General features: G+C 57.9%; 1 protein-coding gene across 1 annotated transcript; it reads left to right on the forward strand.

Annotated features, from left to right (window-relative positions):
* The first annotated feature begins 342 nt into the window (after positions 1-342).
* CSDC2 (cold shock domain containing C2) lies at positions 343-9,123 on the forward strand. Its single transcript, XM_077169001.1, has 4 exons — positions 343-535; positions 6,712-7,010; positions 7,933-8,055; positions 8,682-9,123. The coding sequence occupies exons 2-4, from the start codon at positions 6,835-6,837 to the stop codon at positions 8,842-8,844; spliced, it is 462 nt and encodes a 153-aa protein (XP_077025116.1). The 5' UTR covers positions 343-535; positions 6,712-6,834; the 3' UTR covers positions 8,845-9,123.
* Positions 9,124-9,394: the final 271 nt, after the last annotated feature.

Consider the following 9,394-nt stretch of genomic DNA (forward strand, 5'->3'; position numbering starts at 1 on the left):
CACTCACCACCCCTTGCTCTCTAATTGCCAGAAATGCAGCGGCTGTCCCCAGCTCTTCCTCCCCCGCATTCCTGTGCACTGCCTGCCCTAACCTGGCCCCACAAATTATACCGTAGCCGGGCAATAAAAGCCACTTTCCAAAAAAAGAAGCTTTGAGGATGGAGAGACGCGGCTCACCTCCTGGCCCGGCCAGAACCTGACCCGGGAGGTGGGGTTCGGGTCACAGGCAGCAGGGCCTGGTGGCCCTTTAAGCCGGGAGTACAAAACCCCATCCCCACCACTCCCTCCCGCTCTTCCTGACGTCAGGAGGGAGGCGTGTGCGAGTGAGTGAGGGGCCGGAGGTGCCGCATGCTCACACACTCACACACACACACATACACACACGCACGCACGCACACCCGGAGTCACACACACACACTCGGAACATCTTTCAGACCGACCGTCCCTTGTCTGCCAGCCCCGGGCACTGGAGAGAGGCAGAGTGCTGAAGCCGGCTGCAGGAGGGCAGGGCCCGGACCCCGGCTGCCAGGGAGAGGTAAGGGTGCTGGGGATGCTGGCAGGGGTGGGGGGGTCCGGCACACTGACTCTAGGAATCGGCTTTGGCAGGGACGAAGGAGGGAGGTGTACTTTGGGGGTGCTGGGAAGGGGGGGCATCTCCCCTGGGGCTGGCCCAGCCTGAGCCCCCCACCCGCAGCTTCAGAAGGGGATGTTGGAGGGTCTAGATGGGTCCACTGTCCCTGCTCCTCCCTCCCTCTCTCCCCCTGGCTCCCTGGGGAGCTAAGCGTGGCTCCCTGTGTGTCTGTGCGTCTCTCTGTGTGTGTGTGTCTGTCTGGGACTTCAGTCTGGCTCAAGAGGCAGAGCACAGCGGACACCTGCCAAGCCGCAGCCTCCTGTCTGGGAAGCTGGGGAACTGGGGAAATAAAACCGCTCTGAGCAGACGCTGAACACCAAGTGCAGCCGTGGGCACACTGGTCTTTTCCCCTGGAATTCTGTCTGGGGCTGGGGAGGGACCACCAGGGGCTGGCAGACAGTTGGAGCCAGAGCAGCTGTCTTCTCCTAACTCTATTTTTTCCCCAGTGCAATGGGGGATAATTGTGTTAATGGGCTTGGAGAGGTGACTCCATGTTATTATGTTCTCGAAGCCACCCCCACGCAAAGCCCTTGCTTCTCTCCTGCCTGCTGCTCTCTCTCAGACCTCCATCCTTGCCAGGGCACAGCCCCCAGAGGGCAGGGGCGATAAGCAGGGGTGGGGGGTGGGGCTCCTGGGCCACCCTGCTGTGGGACGTGGGGAACTCATGGCGGCCTTGGCTGGCGCCAAGCCCCTGAGTGGCCTGACCCAGGTACAAGGAGTGCAGGCAGTGCTAAGGGGGGATGCTGGCACCCAGAAGGGAGACAGCAGGTTCCTGCCAAGCTGCCAGCCTGCCAGCTCTTCCCATGGAGAGGGGAGGGGATGCAGGGAGAACAATAATAAATACAGTGTGAACTGCTGCGGCCGCTGAGGCTGGGGGAGGGGCGCAGGAAGTGCGGGGTGGGGGTGGGCAACCTCTCAGCAGCCTGGCACCATGCCCGCCTGGAGGGGAGCCAGGAGAGGCCTCTCCCTGGGAAAGGGAGGTCTCCAGCCCCCTGGGGGGAAGGGTTGCTGGCTCCCAAATCTGATTCCATCCCAGAGGCTCCTGGGGCCCTCCAAATTCTGGATATTTCCTCCTCCCCGCCTTGCCCCTCCCTCTCCCTATTTCCTTGAAGCCCTTTTCAAAATCTTCTATTTCTCACATCTGTTGGCCCCGCCCCCCAAGAGACAGGTGGAAGCAGGAACTGGCAGCACAGGGGCCTGGGAGAGGCCAAAGGACAGGCTATGGGCTGGAGAGTGATGGATGGATGATGTTCATGGGTGCCCGCCAGCCAGGCAGGGGGATCCCTCCTGGGGTGAAGGGGGCCCCACAGCCGGCCGGTCTGGAGGCAGGAACCGGCGAGCAGCACCCAGCAGAGGGCGCCCAGGACCCAGCTGAGCTGGTCACATCTGGGCCAACCTGAGCATCTGAGACCCAGGGCCTTGTGGTGGTGGTGGGTGCTTGTGGTAGCTGCAGTTCAGACCTTAGTCCATGCAGAGCAGCAAAGTGGGGGTTAAAAAGCAGTGGGGGGGGGGAGGCGGTGCGATGGTGGATCAGTGACAGAATTCTCTCCTGCCATGCTAAAGACCCGGGTTCAATTCCCAGTGCCTGCCCATGCAAAACAAAAAAAAGCAGCGAGGAGGGGTGGGCCATGGTGGAGTCTCATGCTGGAGACCCGGGTTTGATTCCTGGTGCCTGCCCATGCCAAAAAAAGAGCAGTGAGTGGGGCTCTTTCCCTGCCCCCCAAGGCAGCAAAAATGGTCACCAGGGTGGGTGGTGTGATGCACTGGAAAGCTCACAGGCTCGGGGATCCAGCAGACCCACCCTTGAGTTCAAGCTCACCTACTCCCAGGTGACTTTGACCAGCCCATTCCCCTCCCTAGGGGACCCAGAATGGAGAAGTGACTTGTCCAGGGTCACACAGACAAACAGAGGTCGAGCTGGGACAAGAGCATGAGATGCCCCGTCCCTGTCCCCAAGCCCTCAATCTCAGCAGCCCGTCTGGGCAGCTGGGCCTGGGACGAGGCGTATGGGCTGCGCAATGCCCCACCCTCCCCACATGCTGTGGGAGGGGACAGGGCCAGGTTTAATTAGGTCACCTCCAGCTGCAGGAGCAGCGTGGGCACTGAAGTATTTTAAGGAGTGTCTGGGGGGCCAAGGGAGGGAGAGGATCCAGGAAATACCAGGTCTGGACAGCAGGCTGCACACCCCCCACCCCCCACCCCGGGCTCCCCATGCACCCCATGAGCAGGACCACAGTGTTCAGATGTTCAGAAAGCCTTTCCACCGACACCAGCGTGTCCCCTGTCCTTCCTATTTTTAAGCAAACATACTCATTCCTCCCCGCTGTATCGGCTCTCCCCATTCGGGGCTTGGGGCTGGGACGTTTTAACTGGGGGTAGTTGTTTTTAAGCTTAGCAAACTTGGCGACTGACTCACCCAAGGTCATGGTCTGAGTCAGCGCAAAATCAGAAATAGAACCCCGAGTCCTGACTCCCCAGTTCTTCACACCCTGCTCTTCCTTTGGGGATGGGGGGCAGGAGCTTCTAGGGAGTTGCTGGTCCTCGCCTCCCACCTCCTGCCTCCTCCAGCCAGAGGACTCTCTGCTGTCCCCATCCGCCCAAGGGTTCCCGCCCCTGCCTGCTGTGTGACCTCAGGCAGGCTCTTCCCCTCTCTGGGCCTCAACAATTTGGGGAAAATAGGGAAAAATGATGGTGATTTCAGCATGGGGTTGATGTGAGGACGAAATGGCCCAGTCCTGGCACTCAGTAGCATTTCAGTTTTGTGCGTGTGTGTTTGACTACATCAAAGAGGGCTGGACTGGCAGAGCCCTTGTAAGTCATCTGAACCACTGATGACGTGTGTCACCAAGGAGAAAGGGGAGCCCAGAGGACAGGGGCTTGCCCCAGGTCACACAGCATTCGCTTTCCCTGGATCTGTCCTGGCAGAGACGGTTTCTCGTGGTCAAGGCAGGAACCTGGGCAGCCACTTCCCGCCCTGTTCTTTGGGGGTAGCGGAGAATCGGAGCAGAGCCCCAGCCCTGGGCATGTCACCTGCTGACAGGGCTGAGTCACCACCAAGGGCCACACAGGACCATGGCGTGAGGCAGCTATCACACAGGTTATCTCTGAACTGCCGTAGTGTTTAGTTTTTACATTCCCTGGCACCTTCTTCCACGGAGTCCAGTAATCAGCTGGCGGCTTGGTCTTCAGCAGGGAGATGAAGACAAGCCCAAGCTCACATGCCCCACTCTGAGTGGACAAGTGGCACACTCCTTGGCTCGTCCCACAACCCTCCCATAGGGTGCTGCGATTAGCCCCATTTGGCAGATGAGGAAACTGAGGCTCAGAAGGGAGGGACACACAGCTAGGGTGCCGTGTGGTCAGGATTCCAACCCAGACCGTCTGGGTCCTGAGCTGCCCCCTCACCCTCCTGCAGCTGAATCTGAAGGGTACACCAAAATCCCTCAGGGCCAGGGCCTTTCATGGAGCTGCAACCAATGTTCTACAGATTCTGTTTTGCTGTTCTTGGGTAAGGTTATTCTTCCCTTTAGTTTCTCCGGGAAAGTTCTTTTGGGAAAACTCTAGCCTTGTCTTGGCTGAACCAGGAACAGAATTTATCCTCATAGGAAGTGTACTGGTTTTGCCAGACAAATCTGAGTCCTGTCTCTTACCTTCTGTGTGACCTTTGGCAAGTCATTTAACCTCTCTGAGCCTTAGCATCCTCATCCATAAAATGGAAACATTTGTAAGTTCAGCCTCTCAGAAGGACTGGGAAAAGAGTTTCTATACAGACTTTGCATGGAACGTGGCATTCAGGCATTAAAAGGAAAAAGCCCTCCTTCTGCTCCTCCTCATCCCTCAACTTGACTTGCCCCTTTCTGTTCCATTGACTCTGTCCCTTCATCCTGGACTGCCAGGCTGCTGGGTATCATTCAACTCCTCCAAGTCCAGGGCTCTAACTGGGCCCAGAGAGAGAAAGGTTCTGTTCAAGGTCACGCAGCAAGCCAGTGCTACAGCAGGGTCTGAACCCACTACTCCTGACTTCCCACTCCAGAGCTCCAGAATGGGATTGTCCTGGATTCCAATCCTGGTTCAGACATTGGCTGCTGTGTGGCCTTAAGTAAATGACTTAACCTCTCTGAGCCTCTAATTTTTTGTCTGCAAAATGAGAATAATAATGGCTCTTACTGTAAAGGATGGTTGCAAGAATTAAATAAAACAACAAGCTCTGGTGCTGTGAGGGCCTGGGCAGGGGCCCAGCAGGGGAGTCTGTTGGGGAGCAAGGAGGAAGCAGGTGACCCAGTGGGCTGGGTCCCTCTTAATCAGTCTCTTCTCTTCTTCCCTTTATGCCCAGTTTACAGCCGTATCTGCAAGGAGCAACTGCACCTCTTAAGTGTGTCCTATACTGCCTCTCATTTCACCCTTAAAACAGTCCGTGGGGGAGGGCTTCTTGAGAGCCCATTTCCCAAATGAGGAAACTGGCTGGGCTGGGGCAGAGCAGGAGCCAGTTCTCTGTACCCCAAGGCCTTCCCCTAGGACCCACCATGCTTGTTGTTTCCTCCCCTTCTCTGCTGTCCAGGCTTCTCAGCCCCTTGGGGGCCCAGGGTGGGCAGGGCAGGGAGGGGAGGCTGCTCTCCACCCTAACTCTGGATAGATCCGCCCATCTCCCTGGCTTCCCGCTGCCCTGTCTCACCATCAGGCTGCGGAGCCTCGGTCACTCAGCCCGGACCCCACCCCCAGCAGGCCCCAGCGCAGCAGTGTCTCCGTGGTAACCACAGGGGGCCGCCTCCACCCCCATGCCCGGCCCCCAACCTCCCGGCACCAGCTGTCACCATCAAGCACCACAGCAGGCAGGGGAGAGCAGGGCAGTGGGGAGGCCAGGACAGTTGCTTCCTGGAGTGGAGGCAGAGCTGGAGTTGGCCGTGGCCTCCTGCCCTACCACCTGGCACCCTTTGCCACGGTAAGGGGACACCTCTGGGGTACACTGCAGGGCCTGCTTTCCTGGCTGTGTCATCTTGGGTAACTTGACTGTTTTCCTTTTGGGTAACAGTTTTATTGAGATGTAATCCACATACCACGCAATTCACCCACTTAAAGTGGGCAATTCAGTGGTTTTCAGTACAGCTGTGCTTGTGTAAACATGACCACAATCAATTTTACAATATTTTCATCACCCAAAAATAATTTGGTACCCATTAGTGGTCACTTCCCATTCTCTGCTGCCCCAGCCCTGGCAACCATGGACCCACTTTCTCTTGGCCCACTGGAGCCCCAGGGTGCCAAAGCACCGACTCTTGGGGGTTCCTGGTTTCCCAATCCCTGGAGGTGGGGTTAGGGAAATATGCTCTTTTCTTCAGTAGAGGAAAATATAAGGTGCATTTCCTCAAGGTCAACCAGACACTGAGCTGTTGACATGGGGATTTCTATTATCACTGATAATAGCAATTTATCAGGTATCTGATAGATGGCAGGCACTGGGCACACTAAAGCATCAGAGCCTCAGCAACTTTGCAGGGTAAGGGCTATCCTCATTTTAGAGGTGAAGAAACCTGGCCTAAGGTAAAAGAGCCAACATTCCCCATATGCTGCTTGTATTTTGAGCATGTAGGAATTCACAGAATCCTCACAGGAACCATTCTGTAAAGTAAGAACCTCCACCATCCCCATTTTACAGAGTGGGAAACTGAGGCAAAGGTTAAGTGTGACCAAGGCCATGTAGCCAGTACACTGAGGAGCTGGGATTCAAACCCAGGCCGTCTGGGATCAGAGCCCCTTCTGGAGCTAAGCGGCTTGCTGGAAGTCACCAAGGTGACAAAGCTGAGATTCAAACCCCTGTCTGTTGGCTCTGAAACAGAAAACTCTTGTGCCAAACCATATCCCAGACCATCCTCTGGTCACCCCACTCACCCCACTTCCCAGGGCCCGGAGTCACGGGCCTTCCTTCATGCTGTTAGGAGTAAGAGGTCAGTTAATCCTTTTGTCTGTCCAGTGAGGACACTGAGACCCAGAGAGTGGCCATGAGCAAAGTGAAGTCCTCTCGATTTATGCTCATGGCCATCCCTCCAGAACAGACTCACCTGTGCCTCTCTCTCCCCCTCCAGACGGAGCCCGTGGCTGGTGAGGCCGCCGAGCAGGGCCAGGCCGGGCCCTGCCCGCAAGGACGCCTGAGCCCTTCACCGGCCCCTGCAACCCGGAGCCCTCCAGGCTCTCCTGCTGGCCCCGCCATGACTTCGGAGCCCACGTCACCCCCGGTGGTGCCCCCGCTCCACTCCCCCAAGTCCCCCATCTGGCCCACCTTTCCCTTCCACAGGGAGGGCAGCAGGGTCTGGGAGCGGGGAGGGGTCTCATCCCGGGACCTGCCCAGTCCTCTGCCCACCAAAAGGACCCGGACCTATTCAGCGTGAGTACCTGCTCCTTGGCCAAGACAAACTCCAGCCCCAGACTGCCCGTCCCCACTGTCCCGCAGCTCCCGGGAGTAGCTCAGGTCTCACCCCAGGACAGGGAGCTGGGAGTGCCCCTTCCAGTGATTGCAAGGGTTCGCTCACTCATTCATTCCCCAAAGATTTACTGATCAGGGGATGCAGTGATGAATAGACAAGTCCTGGCACTCAGGTTGCTTATACAGTCCAGAGGAATTTGTCTATTATGCAATGCCACCTGGCAGGGTTAGGGGTGAGGGCCCAGCCTGGGCTATCAGGGAAGAGGATGTCTGATTGGGCTTGGAAGATGGAGGAGATGGAGGAAGCCAGATGTTCCAGACAGATGGGATAGCATGGGCAAAAGCTGAGGCATGGAACTGACCTTCGGAGAGGATGGGCAGGCTGGACGGTGACAGCCTGGGGGTTGTGGCAGCCATAGGGAGACAGACGTGGCTTGGCTGAAACAATTTTTTGATGACAAGTGCTGATTGCCCCATGTGTGACCCAACGCCAGGCACAGAGCAGATGCTTAGTAAATAAAGTGCGAATGAACGAATGAGGAGGATATGGGTGCTTTGGGAGGTAGTGAGCTCCCCATTTTGGGAGGTATTTAAGCCTAGGCTGGACATTCTTCCCTCGGAGGTCTTACCATAGGAGTCCATATAAGCCTGAATGTTGGGCAGGCTTGTAGAGGGCACTGGCTGGGAGTTGGAAGTGTGACCCTGGAAGGCAACTCCCTCTCTGGGGCCCCATCTCCTAGTCTGTCAAATGGGGATGATGTGAGGACTGAGTGAGTGGTAACTGTTGGCATTTTCTGGTCTGGACTCAGGAAGGGTGAAGTGGGGGGAGGGCCTGGGGAGGGGTCCTAGGTTACAGCTCCAATCCTCCTTCCCCTCTCCTCAGGACAGCCCGAGCCTCGGCTGGCCCCGTGTTCAAGGGCGTCTGTAAGCAGTTCTCCCGCTCCCAGGGCCATGGCTTCATCACCCCTGAGAACGGGGCCGAGGATATCTTCGTGCACGTGTCTGAGTGAGCACCCCATCCCCCACTGCCTGTCCTTGGCCAGACCACGCTGCAGTGTCCCCAGCCCCCACCTGGGAAAACGCCAATCCAGGCCTCTGCCCTTGCTAGCTGACATCTGTGTTCCTGGCCTCTTTCCCATCCTCAGTAGGGGCAGGGGCTGTTTGGAGAAAGGAGGGCTGGGGCCTGGTGGGGAGGGGCCCACACACCCAGAGGCCCCAGGAACCATGGGCAGGGCCCTGGGTACTGTTCCAGCACTGGGGAGGGGGGTCCCTGAGAGGGTTGGGCCAACTGCTGGGCCTTTCAGCCAGGAAGGGGCCTTCAGGCAGGTAGGCTAGGAGAGGGGGGCCTGGGTCTAGGCCCATTCCCACCCCTAATGCCAGGGATGACCTGGAAGTCACTGAGCTTCTCCAAGTCTCAGGGACTTGAGACTTTCATGTCTCACATTCCCCAACAACACAGAGCATCAGGTACTGCTCATGATGTCCATTCTACAGACTAGACAGCCGAGGCCCTGAAAAGCGGGACTGTTCCAGGAGCCCCTGTCCTAGCCAGGCCTCTCCTCCTGCCAAGCCATACAGGGTATCTAGGGGGTGGGATTGCTGTGGAACTGATCCCTCTCTCCTGCCCACCAGCATCGAGGGGGAGTATGTCCCCGTGGAAGGCGACGAAGTGACCTACAAGATGTGCCCAATCCCACCTAAGAACCAGAAGTTCCAGGCCGTGGAGGTGGTGCTCACCCAGCTGGCCCCCCACACTCCCCATGAAACATGGTCTGGCCAGATCGTGGGCTCCTAGGCCGGGTGGGGAGCCACGCAGGGCCGATGGCCAGCAGCCAGCTCTGTGTTCTCATGCCTTGGCTGACCCAGTGCCCCGGGTGGCTTCAGTGTGCACGTGTCTGTCTGTCTGTGCTTGTGGTCTTGAGCGTGTGCCTCCATCCACAGCCCCCTGGCCCCCCCCCCAAGACCGGTGACTGGGTAAGAGTTGGCCGAAGGGGGGCCACCAGGCAGTCTCCCCTGCTTGTCTGCTGTCTGTCCCCTCCCCCCAAACACACAAGACCCCTGTCATCCCCTGCCCACCTGTGTCAAGCCTGAAGCTGGGATACAGGTGGGCCTGGCAGGACCCCTGCTGCACAAGCCTGCACCCTTCATGTCTGGCCCTGAGCCCCTCTACCCCAGAGGCCAGACTCCTGTGTGCTAGAGCTCCCCAGTCCCACCCTAGGCTGGGGTTTCTCGGTGGCCTCAATCCTTCCCTGTAGAAGCCAGGCTGGTGAACACCTTGGGGGAGCCTCATCTCTGGCAGGGGGAGGGGGTAAAACATGGAAGCAGACAGGCCCTCATCATATCTT

The sequence above is a fragment of the Tamandua tetradactyla genome, chromosome 7, assembly GCF_023851605.1.
Source record: "Tamandua tetradactyla isolate mTamTet1 chromosome 7, mTamTet1.pri, whole genome shotgun sequence".
Lineage (NCBI taxonomy): Eukaryota > Metazoa > Chordata > Mammalia > Pilosa > Myrmecophagidae > Tamandua > Tamandua tetradactyla.